The sequence below is a fragment of the Megachile rotundata genome, chromosome 1, assembly GCF_050947335.1.
Source record: "Megachile rotundata isolate GNS110a chromosome 1, iyMegRotu1, whole genome shotgun sequence".
NCBI lineage: Eukaryota > Metazoa > Arthropoda > Insecta > Hymenoptera > Megachilidae > Megachile > Megachile rotundata.
This window is the reverse complement of record NC_134983.1, coordinates 16,075,828-16,092,555: the sequence shown is the minus strand read 5'-3', so window position 1 is coordinate 16,092,555 and position 16,728 is coordinate 16,075,828. Positions and strand designations below refer to the sequence as shown.

Sequence of the window (16,728 nt, the reverse complement as noted above, 5' to 3'; positions counted from 1 at the left end):
ATTTAAGAGTGGTCAATTTATTCTGGATTAAGCCTCTTTGTAAAAAATTTCGTGTGCATGTCTATCTTCTACGATTTAGGACTGTGCAAGGGGTCAGTTAACTGATTAATTCCCCGTGCATACCACGGGGCGTTCCACAAGTTACAATAAATTCCCAGGGAAGTGTATTTATAACCCCGTAAAATGTTAACCACCCTTAAAAATACTCAACGATCGCATGCCCCGCTGTGAACAAGGCTTAAGCTTGCGAAAGCTCGCGTATATCGCAAGATGCCGCAAGAGTATTCCCACCTAGCCATCCAAACTGCACCGACCGAGGCTTTCAGCTCTCGAGCTTTTCATTCTGCACCGACCCATTGGTACCGGGCTAAATCTTCTGGTCGACGTACCAGCTCGAGCGATCCAATGGACGCTTCGAACCATCGTCACCCATGCTTTCGGCACATGCGCCTTTCACCCTTGGCCGGAGGCTACGCCAGCAGATGACACTGCGATTTCACCCCTGTCTCGCTTTCCTCTCGATCCCTCTCTCTCTCTCTTCCCTTCTCTCTCTCTGTCACCGTGTCCCGTCCAAGTGGCTAGAAGCGACCAAGGAAATACGTGCGAAACCACGCGGATTTTCCGGCCTCTCCATCCTGTCGATTCCGGTGAGTAATCAACCCTCTCGAGAGCGTTCGCGAGACCGATCAAACGACCCCATCTAAGCGATAGAATCGGTGCATCTAACGAATAAAGTTCGAGTCGAACGAGAGCCGGCTGTTGGCGACATATTGATTGGTCCCGGCGCAAATCCGCCCCGTATACGCTCGCGGTTATCTAACTGCTCAAAAGCGACACGATCCGCGGCCGGTTAGGTAGCGCTCGCGAGGAACTCGCTGATCGAATTAATCCTCGAGGAGGATCGTAAATCGAGCAGGACACGAGTAGGCCGAGACCCGGCTACGGGAGAGAAGTGCGCCGCTAGTTGGTTACCGGCGGCCATTACGCGAGCGGTCGGGGGCGTACGATCATTATTCGACGCAGTTGCATCCACTTTCCTCCGGGAGTTCTCTACGAGATCGTGTTATCAAGATTTCCGGTTCACGCTGAAGTCCCGCTCGATCTACAGAGGCAGGTAAGTCACGGAAAAAGCCGGTCTTGCAGCTTAACCTCCTCGTCGATTGCATCACGAAGGGCGTGAATTGCGTGCGCTAATTCGCCGGATCGCCGTGGAAAATTGAGGGGCCTGTAATTTTTGCGTGCTCGAGGGGAGACTTTCGGACGGTTCGGGACGACGGGAAAAAGCGCGAGCTTGAAATTGCTGATCGCGAAATGGCCGCTCTGCGCTATAATTAGAAGAGGCCAGTGGACGCGAGCGCTTCGACCGTACGCGATTTCGTCATGGTTTAAATCGCGAGCACGCTGAACCGTGATTTTTCAAAGAATCGCGGGGGATATCGATCGAGCCTGGAGTGGGTCGCGGACACGTTAAAGGGTTAAATTGAGATCCTAAAAAAAAGCTCGCTCTCTTTTTTCTTGACGATTCAGGCGAATAAACGCGCACACTCGCGCCGATAGCACTGGTATTTTCGTATGGGGCCCTTTCGACGAATCAATACCCTTCGTCGACTCGTCAACGCTCGTGCATGCAAACCCCCGTAAATATTAGTTGTTCCGTCGATAGTGACCTTATCGGTTAATTACGTTCAACGAACTCTCGATAGAATTAAAGGATCGGGAAACGATAATGGCGAGGTAAGTCCAATCAGAGTAATCCGCGAGATATCGGCTTACGATTTAAGGTAATAATCGAAACCTGACCGGTAATCTGGATTTAAATATTTTCTATGTGCAAAAGTGTCACGCGATCGATAACGGGAAACCCGACTCGTTTTATTAATCTGGTGCTGTTTAATTTCTGACAAATAAGTATCCGAAGAAAAGGGTGTTTTGTTAATTAGGTTACTTGCTACATTGTGGTTCTTTATGCGTGTTCGATGTAGATGAGACATTGTAACGCGAGGGGTGTGTTCTTGAAGGGTTCGCAACTTCTTATAAGCTGTACCTTAAGATAGGCACAAAGAAGGGTTAATATAGAACGACGCAGTTTTTCTTTCTCTATTTTTGAACATGGTGTACGATATCGATTCGAAAGGGTACATATCGCGATTGGCTCGACCCTAACTTTCCATTTCGTATTGCAACATACAGATCAATGATGTTATTAAATAACCGGTGTACAGAAAATTGAATTACTTCACTTCTCACAGTTTCTTTATCAACTCAGGGAACAACGTTGAATTGAATGTTTTTTGTTTTTACTGAATTTTTTGACATTTCTAAATTGGTACAAATAACACGAACAGAAAGATAAATATGTTTTAAAGAAAGAATTTATTGAAAGAGAAATGATGTAATTTTACAATGAAAGATAACCTTACTACTCATCTGTTCAAACAAAATACAAGAATTTCATAGTGTATTAATTAGTACATTGCTTATACAGAATATTATTTTATGAAATTCGTGGTATATTATTATATGATTTAAAATTTTTCTCATAATTCAATCAACGGAACGTTTAATATTGAATTTCCGATGAAGGCGCATAAAACATACGGGACAGAAAAGAAAGGAACTAAATTTTCATTTTATTCAGAATTCAAAAACAATTACGTTTAATTGCGACGATATTAAAATGTGTATGTACTAATTTGTCCTGAATTCTGTTTCCGTATTTGTTCAAAATGCAAAGATTAGAATGCAGTGTTCTAATTAATTGTTTCAATGGGATTATTCGAACAACTTTCTGCAATAGATTTACTGCCTATAAACGTTTCATAGCAATTACACACGAAAGCATAATAGCACTGAAATCCAACATAATTCGTTGACTTCGAACAATCGATACAGCCTCGCTTGTCACCGTTGTGACCCATACACCTGAACGTATCGGGGAAGCTTTATTATGTAACAATATTATACTTCAGTTTAATGAAGTTTCGTTTAACAAAGCTTCTAATTCAAACTTTTATGCTTCTCGACTGGTATTCATTTTTATTTCTTTTTAAAAAAGAAATAGGAGAAGTTACACAATTTGAGAATAAAATTTTTATTCAACGCATATAATTTTGACGGTGTTACTTATATATCAAAATCATTCAATTCAAAGATCGCAATTTAATTCAATTTTACTTTTACCATGTCACCTAGATTTTAAAATTATAGTAATTAAAAGCAAATATTATTTTGCGTTACAACACCTTTATTAAAAAAAATACGTTTATTAACATTTCCCAAAATAGTAAAAAAAATCACATACATTAATCGGTTAATTAACGAAGCAATAAAACTGCAATCCGTTAAAATTTATAGCCAGCTAGTAGTATGAGTACGCGTATGATCAGACCAAGCCGATATCTCGTCACGAATTAATCTTTCCATATGTTCCCGCTCGTTAGATTTGATAATGAACAACTCTCCCGATATTGGATTCCAGTCAATCACTAATGACTTGCATAGCCAATTATGATGCAGGCAAATCGTTGATATACGCGATAAATTAATTAGGCGAGTTCGATGATTTCTTGCTCCACTCGTTGCTCGTTACTCTTTGGGGATGAGCCAAATTAGTGGATCATATCAACCAAAGGTTTCGAAAATAATTTGTAACATTTTATTATTTTTAGCAGTTTCAGGAATTCATTACTGTACAAATTTTATATTTCATCATTTATCAAAAATATGAAATGTTACTTGAGATATTTAGTTTTACATAACACTTTATTATTTTTAGCAGTTTCTGAGGGAATTCATTACTGTACAAATTTTATATTTCATCATTTATCAAAAATATGAAATGTTACTTGAGATAAACAGTTTTCAAACATAGTTTGAAAGCCTTTTTGTTTGAGAGACAATTTTCATACTTGTGTAGATTGTTTCAAAAAGTTCATACAAGTAGGAAAAAATGCAATTTCATTAAAAAGTGCATTTGCGTTGTTTGAGGTAGTTACATCCACGAAGTACATGAAGTACAAAAATAGACATCCACTCAAATTTTCCTCAACTTGTTCAACAAATCCGAGATATAAGCAGACTCAATTACATCACAGACCTTGTACACTTCCCTCTCGGTAACTCAACGCGTAAAAGTTACCAGACCTATCAGTCGCAAACTTTCCCGTAAACAACTTGTACATTCTCGTTATTAATAAATGACGAAAGTAGTCTCCTGAAGCATCGACAGCAGTCCCGAAGATCGATACGTGAAGTCGGTGTTTCTTGCAGGTAACTAGAACGTCGACATGGGTAAGGAGAAGATACACATAAACATCGTGGTGATCGGCCACGTCGATTCGGGCAAGTCCACAACGACCGGGCATTTGATCTACAAATGCGGCGGCATCGACAAGCGTACGATCGAGAAGTTCGAGAAGGAGGCTCAGGAGATGGGCAAAGGTTCGTTCAAGTACGCCTGGGTGTTGGACAAGCTGAAGGCCGAGCGTGAACGCGGCATAACGATCGACATCGCCCTATGGAAATTCGAGACGGCGAAATACTACGTGACCATCATCGACGCTCCCGGTCACCGTGACTTCATCAAGAACATGATCACCGGCACGAGTCAAGCCGATTGCGCCGTGTTGATCGTAGCGGCAGGTATCGGTGAATTCGAGGCGGGCATCTCGAAGAACGGGCAGACCCGCGAGCACGCTCTGCTCGCGTTCACGTTGGGCGTCAAACAGCTGATCGTCGGCGTGAACAAGATGGACATGACCGACCCGCCGTACTCGGAGAGCCGTTTCGAGGAGATCAAGAAGGAGGTGTCGTCCTATATCAAGAAGATCGGTTACAATACCGCGTCCGTCGCGTTCGTGCCCATTTCTGGCTGGCATGGAGACAACATGCTTGAACCGTCGCCAAAGACACCCTGGTACAAGGGCTGGAAAGTCGAACGCAAGGATGGTAATGCCGATGGCAAGACTCTGATCGAGGCACTCGACGCTATACTGCCGCCGTCCAGACCCACCGACAAGGCTCTTCGTCTGCCTCTTCAGGATGTTTACAAGATCGGTGGTATCGGCACTGTGCCGGTCGGTCGCGTGGAGACTGGTATCTTGAAACCAGGTATGATTCAAAATTCTTTGATGTTTTTCGGTCGAGTGCATAGCTACTTTTTTATAATTTAGTCAAATTCATGCTTAAACTTTTCTATGCTTATACTTGCGATAGTATCCAATTAGTCACCAATTATTACAGTCATCAGACACTGATTACAGATCAGTGTAAGTCAATTCTATGCGCTCAGTTTGCGATTCATTTTGATACAATTCAGATGAGTGCAATTCAATTCAGTAAACTAGAGCATTCGCTTGGTCGACTCCAAATGTATTCTACCTGTGCTGATCTCAATATCATTGAATTCTTATATATACATGTACACCTAGATTCATGCATCTCTTGATTTCTATATTCTTACATGTCATCACTACATGTGATCACTAAATCTCTACATCTCTACTAAATCTCCATCTAGATTTCTACATCTCTATTCAATTTCTATAACAACATATCCTTATATGTCCATATCCATACATCCCCAAATTCCTTATCCTGTCACATCCCTACATTCCCATATAAATAATCCTTCAAATCCCAACTCTAAAAGCTTCCACATCCCCAAATATAAAAATTCCCATCCATAAAAATCAGTAACCATCCCGCTATTTCCTGCTTCTCTGCAAATTTTCCCCAGTGAACCCGTATTTGCAGTGTACACGTTCCAGTTACAACGTCACGTTATTTGAACAGGTATGCTGGTGACATTCGCTCCCGCAGCGCTCACCACCGAAGTAAAATCGGTCGAAATGCACCACGAGGCGTTGACGGAGGCCCTGCCCGGCGACAACGTCGGCTTCAACGTGAAGAACATCTCCGTGAAGGAATTAAGGCGCGGTTACGTGGCAGGCGACTCGAAAAACCAGCCTCCGCGAGGAGCGGCCGACTTCACGGCCCAGGTGATCGTCCTGAATCATCCTGGACAGATCAATAACGGGTATACGCCGGTGCTCGATTGTCACACCGCTCATATCGCGTGCAAATTCGCGGAGATCAAGGAGAAATGCGACCGTCGTACAGGGAAGACCACCGAAGAGAATCCGAAGAGCATCAAGAGTGGCGATGCCGCAATCGTGATGCTGCAACCCACGAAACCGATGTGCGTCGAAGCTTTCCAGGAATTTCCGCCGTTGGGTCGTTTCGCGGTTCGCGATATGCGTCAAACCGTCGCCGTGGGCGTTATTAAGGTATATAATACTGCAGTTACTAATACCGCAGACATTTCTTATAAATTGTTTGGACAATGTTGCTTGCCAAAAATCGACGAGGTAGGACGGTGATGGGCAGATCGAGTGATCGCCAAAGAATACTTTAGCTGTACATTGTCGTTTGGGATTGTTAGGTTGCGATTCGAGAAATATTAAAATTGGGGGTTTGGAAGTTGGAAATTTGGGAATTTGGAGGTTGGAGAAGTAGTGAACATTAATGTATATTGGCATTTCAAGTTTTTAGATTGAGAAATTTGGGAAACTTGAAAATTTCAAGCCTGGGAAGGTAGGAAATCAAAAATTTGGGCACTTGGAAATTTAACAATTTGTGAATTTGGAGACTTGGGGATTTTAGAGTTTGAAGAATTGAAAAATTGGAATTTTGCAAGTTTAGAAATTTGTGGATATATCAAACTTGAATAAGGATTCGAAAGTTTTGAAATTGAAGAAATTAGGAATTTGCAAAAGTTCGAAGATTGTTTAGAATTTGAAAATGTGGGCATCTGAAGATCTTAAGATTTGACGTGTTCTATACTTGCTCCAAAAATTGATTATTTCAAAGAAACAACAAACAACTTAGTAAAATACCATTCACATTTGATATTTAATACTTTCCAACAATCGAAATATCATGGCAACATGACAAGAGTATACTGACGCTTTCTGCTTTATTTCCGGACTCTGATACCTCCTTCTATGTTTATACTACAATTTCGAGTATAATTAAAGCTTACTTCATTCCTGACAAAATTCCAGTTGTAACATCACCATTATGTATTACTTTCGTTACATTATATTGTGTCTATCAGAAAATTTTCACTGTTGGAAAATTTCTATTCAGAATGATTTCTCTCATAATTTATATTTTAGTACCATAATTCAATTTTATAATGCTTATATATATTTTTAAATTAGCATAACTGCTATTTGCGTTCATGAAGCTTTAATATCAATTATATATAAGAATACTGACAATAATATCAATTATTGCCAATAATATGAATTATCTATATAATTCCTCTTCTTTGTCACATGATCTCATAATTTAATTAACTTTACACCTATATTTCGTGAGATTAAAAAGAATCACGCGGTACTCTCCAACAAAAATTTAATTCCACTTAAAAAAGAGGACGTGACTAACCCTCGACTGATAACGCGAAACAGAAGGTAAACAACTTGATAACACGGGCCACTAATCATGATAAAAAAAAAGAATAGATGGAACGCGTATTATCTAACAAAACACGTGGCTACGTTTGCACAGCTCGCAAAGTAGATAAAAAATGAACAAAGAATGACCAATAAACAATACTTAACGATACTAACAATACTTAAAACGATCCTAATCGGCCATTGTAATCCACGGGAAATTTCTCTGTGATTGCACAATGTCTTCTTGCGAACTTACCAAATTAATACTAAATTTTTCAATTTATAAATTAATACATTACTAAAATTTCAAACTATTAAATACCAGAGCAAATACTTTGTATTTCGAAATATCTAAATGTACAATGTTCCAAACTTCCACATTTGCAGACTTCCAGACTACTAAATTTGAAAGTTTGAAGTATCAGAACATTGCACCTCATTGTCACATCAGTAATTTCAGCAGACATTTAATGTGCCCAACACCAGTCTTTAAGAATGAAGGATAAACCTCCAAATAGGTTTGGCTAGCTCGAAAATTTGACATTTTCATATTACTAAATTTGTTGAATAATTAAATTTCTTAGAATACCAAACTGCCCGAATGTCCAAATTTCTAACTTTCCAAAGTATCCAAAAGACAAGTTACTAAGATGAACGATCTGAATTTCTGTAAAAAAATTAACGCTGAACTTGATTTGTTTGCAGAGCGTCACGTTCAAAGATACCCAGGGCAAGGTTACAAAGGCCGCGGAGAAGGCCCAGAAGAAAAAGTAACCATCAAGCTTCCTCGGAAGCTCGCAGTCCGTCGGCTGGTGCCCGACGAGCATCTCCGCAAAGGGATCCTCCGCTAGGATGCAGTACGCCGCGGCTGCTCCATTCAATTCATACTCGACTAATAATAATACCAAAAGTGAAAAGATGTTGTGCTTACCCCCGTTACATTATCCGGTAGTATTGAATCCGCGCATCTATCCAAATCTGCACATTCAGTTCACCCACGCCCCGCGCACACCCCACATATGCTAGGTGGATGATTATTACGTTTCTACTCATTCTTACATTGACGAATATGTGTCCAATTACAGGTAAGAAATACTCAGTTCCCCTTGGACTCTGTGTAGTTAGGTTTTTCAATTAAACGACTACGTGTTACACCGATGACGAGACGGGATGTTGTACGTCGTGCGATCACCGTAACGGTGATGCACGGCACAAAAAACGAGGCAGCGTGTTGGATCACGGCTTTTCAGATCCCCACGAGATTTCTTTCCTTCTACGGTTTCAGTTGAAAGACGAACAAAATCCGACACGACCGAAAATTGCTGACTGATGCGATCGTAAAACCCAGTCGAACACCAAACAATCCGCCGCCGCTGCCTCGCCATCCCCGACCTTTTTAATCGATTTTTATTTTACACACGAATTCGTTAAGGCTGATTTGTTCGAAGACTTGGTTGCCTCGCTGCAAGAATAATTTTATTACTCGTATAAGAAGTGTATTTATCTCTAGTTAAGGTACATTAGATCGTGATCCCAAACTTTCGCGACGCGATCGAACCTCTCTCGTGCGCTTCAAAAGGATCTTTTGTTCTAGCGAGCGAGTTTCGCCATCGAATCGCATGTGTTAATCTCGAATACCCCTAATAGACGCGTTCTACAATTGTTTTGACCCTTAGCCAGTATTATGTTGATGTAATAAAAAAAAATTTTAATTGCACCCTTGTTGTTTCTTCAAATCTTCTCAACCCCATCCTATTCCTCTACCACTTGCTCTTTGAGTACATCTACGGATAACAGCGACATTACTATTATATTTATATCTTCCATGTTTTATGATCTACATTTTTCTCTCTCAAATATAATACGAGCAGATAGACAACACTTCTGACTTATCAGTTATGGATTTTTACTACATAAAACACTTCCGTATTCAATTACTAATTTATTACAAACAACAACATTAGTCAACGAATTATCTTTACTTATTCTCTTTATTGCTCACGTAAATCTACGTTTTTTTTGTTGAAAAGTTTGGGCCTAAAATCGAATACAAGCTTCCAAAGACTGGTATCTCTTACAGACCCTGAAACCTCTGAATATTTTATGTGGATCGAACTTTCTGAAGAACAATGTATATAAAAGATTAGGAGCAAGGGTTATGGTAAATATAATTTATTCCGCAATAAACTCTTCGTTAAAGTTACAACTAAACATGGTATGTACAAATATATATGTATATTATATATATATTTAATGCAATGATCTTACAAGAGAATTTAGTGTAATGCAGGTCTTGGTCAGTCTTTGATTGCTGAGGCCCGTTAGCCAGGGCGCCGAGCAGACTCGATGCTCCTTCACCATCGTACATGACACAGGATTTATCCTTTCCAGGAAATGATACACTTTCTTCGTACATACAGGACGATCAATGGAATTCATAGATCAAAACGTGTGTAGGCACTTTTGTCGGCTTAGTTTACGCTTCGAAACAAAAATCTCGTCGACCGAATCGAACGTACATATACATGCTACATGTTAACTGCGGGCAGTCCAGTCCAGATTTTTTTTCTTTTGTGCGACAACACGTCGTTACCTAGCTGTTATTTCGCAAAATCTAGAGACGCAGTGATTAATCGTTATTTAATACTAATTGATGAACGCATTAACGGTTCGTCAGAGGAGAGAAAGAAAATAAAGGAGACAAAACCGCTATGTGCCTGGTCACCGAGTGACAGTTACCCAACCGATGAGGAAAGAAAATGAAGTAAGAAATGATAGAGGAAATAGGGTGATGATGCAGGGCCGACGAGAGTGGGAGAGTGGTAAAATTCCCAGAACCCACATTTTGCAATTTCTTTTTTCTTGACCATTGTTCCCCCGGTATCTTGAAGACCCTGTGAGGAAAAAGAAACGAGAGGAACAGGATCCGACTGCGACGATATCGACGAAAAGAAAAGACACACCGAAGCTAAAGCAACCTGGGACTTCACGCCCTAATACTCTAATATCTCTATATATGACACCATTTTGTCACTCTTTCTCGCGAACCTCGTAAATGCTAAGACAACCCACAGCCTCGGTAAATATACAAAGAAAAAAGAAACATACTCGACACCTTCGTTCTCTGCGATACAGTACGCTTACAACGATAGTGCTCGCCGATATGTACACCCAGGTGCAACGTAGACTTCCGTTGGCAAACCACCTTTGATTTTGGGAAAATATGTGAAACGTGGGCAGAGTATAAAAAAATTTGGAAAACCGAAAATTTGCTTCGAAGGAATTTAGAAATCTGAAGGCTCAAAAATGACCAAATTTGTTAGTTTGTATCTGTTCAACTAAAGGAGCCTACGTTGCACCCAAGCGTATACCTAAATAATCAGAAATAAAATGAAATCCGCAACGCAAACTTCCGTCCGTAGAAGTCGTTTAAAATACTTGATCGAATGATTTCTGTGTTCGACCATCGTTCCACGTACAAGTGTTCAACACGGTGCAAATATAAGCTTCACGCTTGCAGCGAGTCTAAGTCGTATGTACGCGCGTATATACACTCATCGACGTGTGGAACAGGCGAGATGAGACATGGACTCGCATTCAGAAGCGTCCCTGAGTACGCCATTTTATGTCTGTTGTTGGTGCGTGGGACTAGAATGGTGTGACCACGCTGGCGGCGACGAATGGTTGAAGTTGACCGATATGGTAACTGGATGAAGAACAGTGTCGGGTCCGGTATCCGGGATAAAGTTCAACTGAGGCCTCAACATGGACGCTTCGATGGTTAACGGGACGTAGAAAGCACCACCGTCGTGAAGAGCAAAAATGGGAACTCCGTGTGAAGAAGTTGGCTTCTCCGCGTTGATAGCAGGCGGTGGGCTGGATTTTATCCTCTCCGCGGAGAACCTTTGCTTAATGGAGCTCTTGAACTTGTAATTGGAAGGCTTGCAGCTGGTTGTTGGCAGTGTGCTATGTGAATGGGTGCTGTGGTTGCTGTCGTCGCTGACGATCGTTGGTGGTGGGATGATCGTAGGACGCAAAGGACGTTCGGGGTCACCGAAAGAACTCACGCCAGAACTCGAACCGTGATCCGAATGTCCATTCGGTTGACATATCGTGGGAATGCTGGTGTGGGTGAAACTGGTGCCGTTCACTACACCGTTTGTTGTAGGCATCTCCGGGTGCGGGAAGCCTAGCCTATCGCCTGCAATGAAAAGTTATGACGATGCAAGATTTTCCTCTCGAATTTACATTTGCTCTTTTTTGATTAAATAGTTCTGATAATAGAAGATAAATCATTGTGTACGTTATTTACGTCATCTGATATGTTATCTACATCGTGTATATCATTGTCTATTTTGCCTACATTGTCTATGTCATATACATTATTATCTAGATCATCATCTATCTTTATAGAATTTGGCATCATAAAGTCTATCCTAAAAAGGTTCGTTCACTTAGAGATCTTCCTAGTCTATACAAATAAAGTTTATTCACACAGAATCTACATATAGACTCATTCTTCATTCTTTGTCTAATTTATCCATATGAAGCCTATTCATGTAGACTCTATTCACAGTTTATTCATGCAAAGTCTATCCACGTAGAATCTATCTACATATACATAGACTAGAGTCTATACGTTGAGTATATTCATAGTGCAGAATTCATTTTCATAGACTTTGTACATAATTCATGTGTCAGAGTCTACTTTCATATAGTTTGTCCTAACGTAGAGTCTATCCTCTTTTGTCAAAACCTATTTGATAAAAAGATATATAAAGTGCTAAAGAGCTTCATTAGACACGACTAATTGAAATGTACATTGAAGTTATCGTAATAATGTTCTTTAGAGATTGATCAAGTATTTGACACTAATTTGATTTTCCTTGAAATAAGTTATTAAGCACTGCAATGCATTAACGTATCAAATATTAATTTAAAGCTGAGTTTCACCTGGTTAAAAATTCTATTATGTACATACAAAATGCATCATCAAAACGTATAGTAATAATTTGGATAACCGAAGAAAGAAAAGGAAAGGATGTACAACTGGAAACATCGGCTTTATTTCACGTATTCATATTATTGTTTATTCACAGCACAAAATACATAATTATATTCAGTACAAAAATTCTTCGATGAAACTCATTTGTGATATGAAACTTTCAAAAGGACATATCCTACCCTAACAATAAATTCTAATTTTCCTTAAATTCGAACGTGTCTCCCAGTGCTTAATAACATATTTCAAGGAGCACAAAATGTCTCAACTACTAGTGCGAAAGGACTGACAGCTACTTTTCTGGGGAATGTCGCAATATTTCTTTCGAAAGAAACCTCCTACGCTACCTACGTTTCTGAATCAATTTGATTTGAATAACAAATTCGAACGATTAAATTCCATGTAAGCTCTTTCCAAGAACAAAACACGAGTCATTGTTACCAATTTCAATATCACTAAATGTTACTCACTGGTAGCTAAAATTTTTTCACAGTGTTGCTGCAAATGATTGATCAGCTGCACGCACAAGGAATCCCTGGCAAAGAAACCCTCCACTTCCACGAGGAAGTGCATGGTCTCGCTCAGACATTCTTGAAAACCCAACCTGTAGTGATCTGCAGCGGTGGACGTCACCGTCGAATGAGAAACACTGTCCACGCTGTCTTCGGGGTGCGTGTGAACTGTCGTCACAGCAGGGTGTTTCGATTCTGAACAATTTTATATAATCATTGAATATCAAACGAAATACCGACATCCGACTGGGTTTTCTGTTTCGATTAAGTACCTTGTCGAAGACCTTGAAGATGCTTCATGTGACGGATGGCCATTTCGATGATTTCGGTCTTCTCCACTCTTCCGCGACCTTTCTTCAAGTACTCGGCCGGTATGAGTCTGCTCAAGTCGGCCAAGCAGTTGTTCATTCGATCTCTTCTTCGCTTCTCGATGATCCTGTGAGACATTGGATCTTGCTGCAACAAAATGGAAGATACACTGTTAGGAGACAAGCTTTTACAATATCTTGATTTGTTAACAGATTTACTCAACTTCTGACCTTTGCAAATATTAATAAATTATAATGTTTATGTTATTTAATACGCAGTGCATTTTCTTCTGGAGAAAGAAAATGCAGTAGGTGCATACGTATATATTTTTGAGTAAATCTATTAATTTAAAAATTTTATTTTTCATTAACTTTTGGTATGAATTATTAACATGAACATTTTTCATGCTTCTGACTCTCGTTATATTGCTATGAATGGGGTTCGTTTGCAATAAGGAAAAATCTTCCCATGCAATGTTTACTAATATGAAAATTTGCAAATTCTTAACTTTGTGCATTCTTAATTTTGTACACTTAAAAATTTGTACATTTGGCAATTAATTTATAAACTTCTAAATTTGCAAGTTCCAAGACTTCTATGTTAGAAAATCTATAAGTTTGAACAATTGTAAACTTCCAAATCTTGAAATGTAAAAATTTAAAAGTTTGTAAATTGAAGCTTAAAATATTCGTTCATGCATCGTATTTATATCAACTTTTCATTTCTTCTGCAATAAAATTAGCCCGGTGTCGCAGGAAACTATCGAAAGGTCACGAATTTATTTGCCAATCTATTAATAGTTAATTAACAAGTGTTAAATGACTAAGTAGATTCTAACTTTATCACGAGTTTTCTAGAATCGATTGCGATACAAGATTAAATATCATTCAATAGAATGTTCACTGATGCAATGATATATTTACATCGGATTAATTTTTCACCGTTCTATTGGACAAGATTCAAGTTTGCGTCAAATCACGTAAAAAGATAATCTTTGCACATAAAGTTGTTACGCATTCGTTAGCTACGTAATATTTGATTTGTATATCGTCTGATATATCGAATAAGATCTGATGATTCATTTTTTAAATCTTTTACTTACAATATACTGATTCAAACTAAAATATGTGTACATGCAAAGCATTTAACTGTTTAAAATTTTAAATGCACTACAAACTGCTAATTGCACTTAATCTGCTAAATATTAGGTTACAACCAATCATTAAGCACGATTAGTTAACTTTCGAGTTCAACCTCCTAATTTATTTTCTTACATCATCACCGATGCTATTCAAATGTTTTCCCCGTGTTTTCCTAATGTAATAAATTCTCGTTAGATTGCCACCCAAGCAGCTTACAATTCTTACTACTGATAATACACTCGTACAAACTAATCTCCTTTGATATTACAGCAGTTTCCATAGAACTTCATTCACAATAAAGAAACGTAATTGGTGCGCATGAAAAATTACAACGGTGACAATGTAACGGAAGCCTGCATATCAAAGTTCCGATAAGAGGCACTTTCTTACAAATTACTAATCAATGAACTGCAACACCTCGAATACTTTTTCTTAAAAGATGAACTCATGCAAAATATCGCAGAAGACCTTATCTAAGAAACTGTAACGTAGGTCTTACAGAATAAAACCAACCATTACAAGACCAAGGAAGAAATGAAATATCACCTCCTTATTCAAACACCGTCTCTTCCTAAGCGGCGGAGAGTGCACATCCGCCTCAACGTGACTATTCGTAGGATAATACTGCATGTTCAAAATATTGTCCATGCTGTGCGTCACCATCGTGCTCTCAGGAGCGGGACGCGCGGATACGGGCACCGTTGACACGCTGTTGTATCGCTCCTCTTCAAACGTCACGTTCAAACACAATTTTCCTTTTCAACGATTCCTCTCAACGACTTCGCGCAAACCCCGTTCGAACGTACTTGTACTAGACCGCACTATTTCCAAGAACCGTTTTTCCTCTTCTCGCAAGTGGCACTTCGATCGCGCCCTCCAGGTAGCTCGATTCAAATTTTAGCGCGAGCACGTTCCACTCGAACCAACAATTAACACTCCGTAAGAACAATTTCGATCAATACGTCTGACGGAGGAACAACAGGTAATCGTTCATAGTGTTACGAGGACCCACTGGTGTGTGATCGAGCAGGGATCACGACGATGAGGAACAAACTCGCACGAAACGCCGCGACGTTGGTAAAACACTGTGCGTTACGATATGGCACGGCCACGACTGCGATCCACTGCTGGCGGCGCTTACGTTCCTTTAACGAGGAGGGAGATGTCGCTCGACGATGACGCCGTGCTATCACGTGTTATAAACGCGACGCATTACGCCCAACACGTGAGGGAACACGTTTCCAACGGAGGAAGCCCGACAGAGAATCTCTTCCGCGGCACTTTCCTACGTTCCTCAGGAAGCGCACGCGGCTAAGCGCCGGGCATCATTCGCTGCCTCGGTGAAAAAAGGAAACGTGTTCGATAGCTAAGACACGATTTTTTTTCTATGTAAAGTACACGCAGCACCGCCTTGAACCAGATACTTAGAAACGGTGAGTAAGGCGCACGTGACGAACGTGAATAAATTATTTTTCATCCGCGGCTTGGCCGATCGAGCGTGGAATGCAGCCAAATGTTCGTGTAAGGGTGCGTTTACACCGAGTTAAACGCTTGTTCCATTCCATAGATACCTCGACATAGTACGACACGATGATCACTATGATAACTGAGTCAGACACGCTATAGTGTAAATTATTAGGAACAACGATGTTCCAATTTCATCTTTTAATTTCTTAGTGCATAATGAAAGTTCCTTTCATTATAATTATTTTGAATGAATTTGCAGCAACGATTAAGTACGAATCTAGGGATCGACGTGTTAGACTCGCGGTAACTGAGCGCCGTTCGGGTTCAAGCGATCAGTTACGGTGAGTGCTCGTTTCGAGGAACCGTCCACGAAACGTCGTACGATTGGGACAGCTCTGGTCCAATACGTGTACTCTGTTATACTATACGTGTGTGTCGTTTTGAGCTGCAGTTACATGACTCGGGACGTTTCTTTGTTCGCGTCGATGACTCCTCGAAATCAATTTCTCTAACTGGTGGGGATAGCCTGCGTTTATCGAGGGATTAGCGATCAATGCGACTACACTTAACATGAAAGTAGAAAAACTATCAGATGCTCGATCAGAAAAATTCACTTTGTCATCCAAATCGCGGAGATATAATGTAGATATTCTTTTACTCGACACATACATACCAAATTCATCAATTTACATATTAGAAAGAGATTCATTTCTTTATGTTTAACTCTTTGCTCTTTTGTACCTAAGTTTTGTCGAATACATTTATTTTTTTTTTGTCAAATAAAAGATAAAGGACATAGTACGATGAGTAAGAAACGTTTCCCCGTCGTCGAC

The 16,728-nt window shown here is 40.0% G+C and overlaps 2 protein-coding genes across 6 annotated transcripts in view; one reads left to right on the top strand and one right to left on the bottom strand.

The window, feature by feature from the left end:
- Window positions 1-489: 489 nt before the first annotated feature.
- Window positions 490-9,180, top strand: Ef-1a-f1 (translation elongation factor eEF-1 alpha chain). 3 transcript variants are annotated; one of them, XM_076534848.1, is made up of 4 exons: window positions 490-647; window positions 4,270-5,109; window positions 5,794-6,287; window positions 8,169-9,180. In XM_076534848.1, the coding sequence occupies exons 2-4, from the start codon at window positions 4,287-4,289 to the stop codon at window positions 8,235-8,237; spliced, it is 1,386 nt and encodes a 461-aa protein (XP_076390963.1). In that variant the 5' UTR covers window positions 490-647; window positions 4,270-4,286; the 3' UTR covers window positions 8,238-9,180. The 3 variants fall into 3 exon arrangements, with proteins under 3 accessions (XP_076390963.1, XP_076390968.1, XP_076390973.1); XM_076534853.1 differs by lacking the exon at window positions 490-647 and adding an exon at window positions 766-1,114; XM_076534858.1 differs by lacking the exon at window positions 490-647 and adding an exon at window positions 1,400-1,734.
- Window positions 9,181-9,619: 439 nt separating this feature from the next.
- Window positions 9,620-16,728, bottom strand: part of cwo (transcription factor cwo) — a 43,525-nt gene continuing 36,416 nt past the window's right edge. The window contains exons 1-4 of one of the 3 annotated variants that reach the window (XM_012297833.2): window positions 14,942-15,712; window positions 13,250-13,433; window positions 12,936-13,172; window positions 9,620-11,664 (exon numbers count right to left, since the gene is read on the bottom strand). In XM_012297833.2, the coding sequence (XP_012153223.1) occupies window positions 11,087-11,664; window positions 12,936-13,172; window positions 13,250-13,433; window positions 14,942-15,091 (1,149 nt within the window). In that variant the 5' untranslated portion in view covers window positions 15,092-15,712 and the 3' untranslated portion in view covers window positions 9,620-11,086. Of the gene's footprint in view, window positions 11,665-12,935; window positions 13,173-13,249; window positions 13,434-14,941; window positions 15,713-16,728 lie in introns of those variants that run through there. The other 2 variants (XM_003700152.3, XM_003700151.3) reach the window with 2 other exon arrangements.

Coding starts and splice junctions, on each gene's coding strand:
- Ef-1a-f1 (XM_076534848.1), top strand. CDS start 4,287: ATGGGTAAGGAGAAGATACACATAAACATCGTGGTGATCGGCCACGTC. Junction 5,110..5,793: donor GACTGGTATCTTGAAACCAG/GTATGATTCAAA, acceptor TTATTTGAACAG/GTATGCTGGTGACATTCGCT. Junction 6,288..8,168: donor TCGCCGTGGGCGTTATTAAG/GTATATAATACT, acceptor ATTTGTTTGCAG/AGCGTCACGTTCAAAGATAC.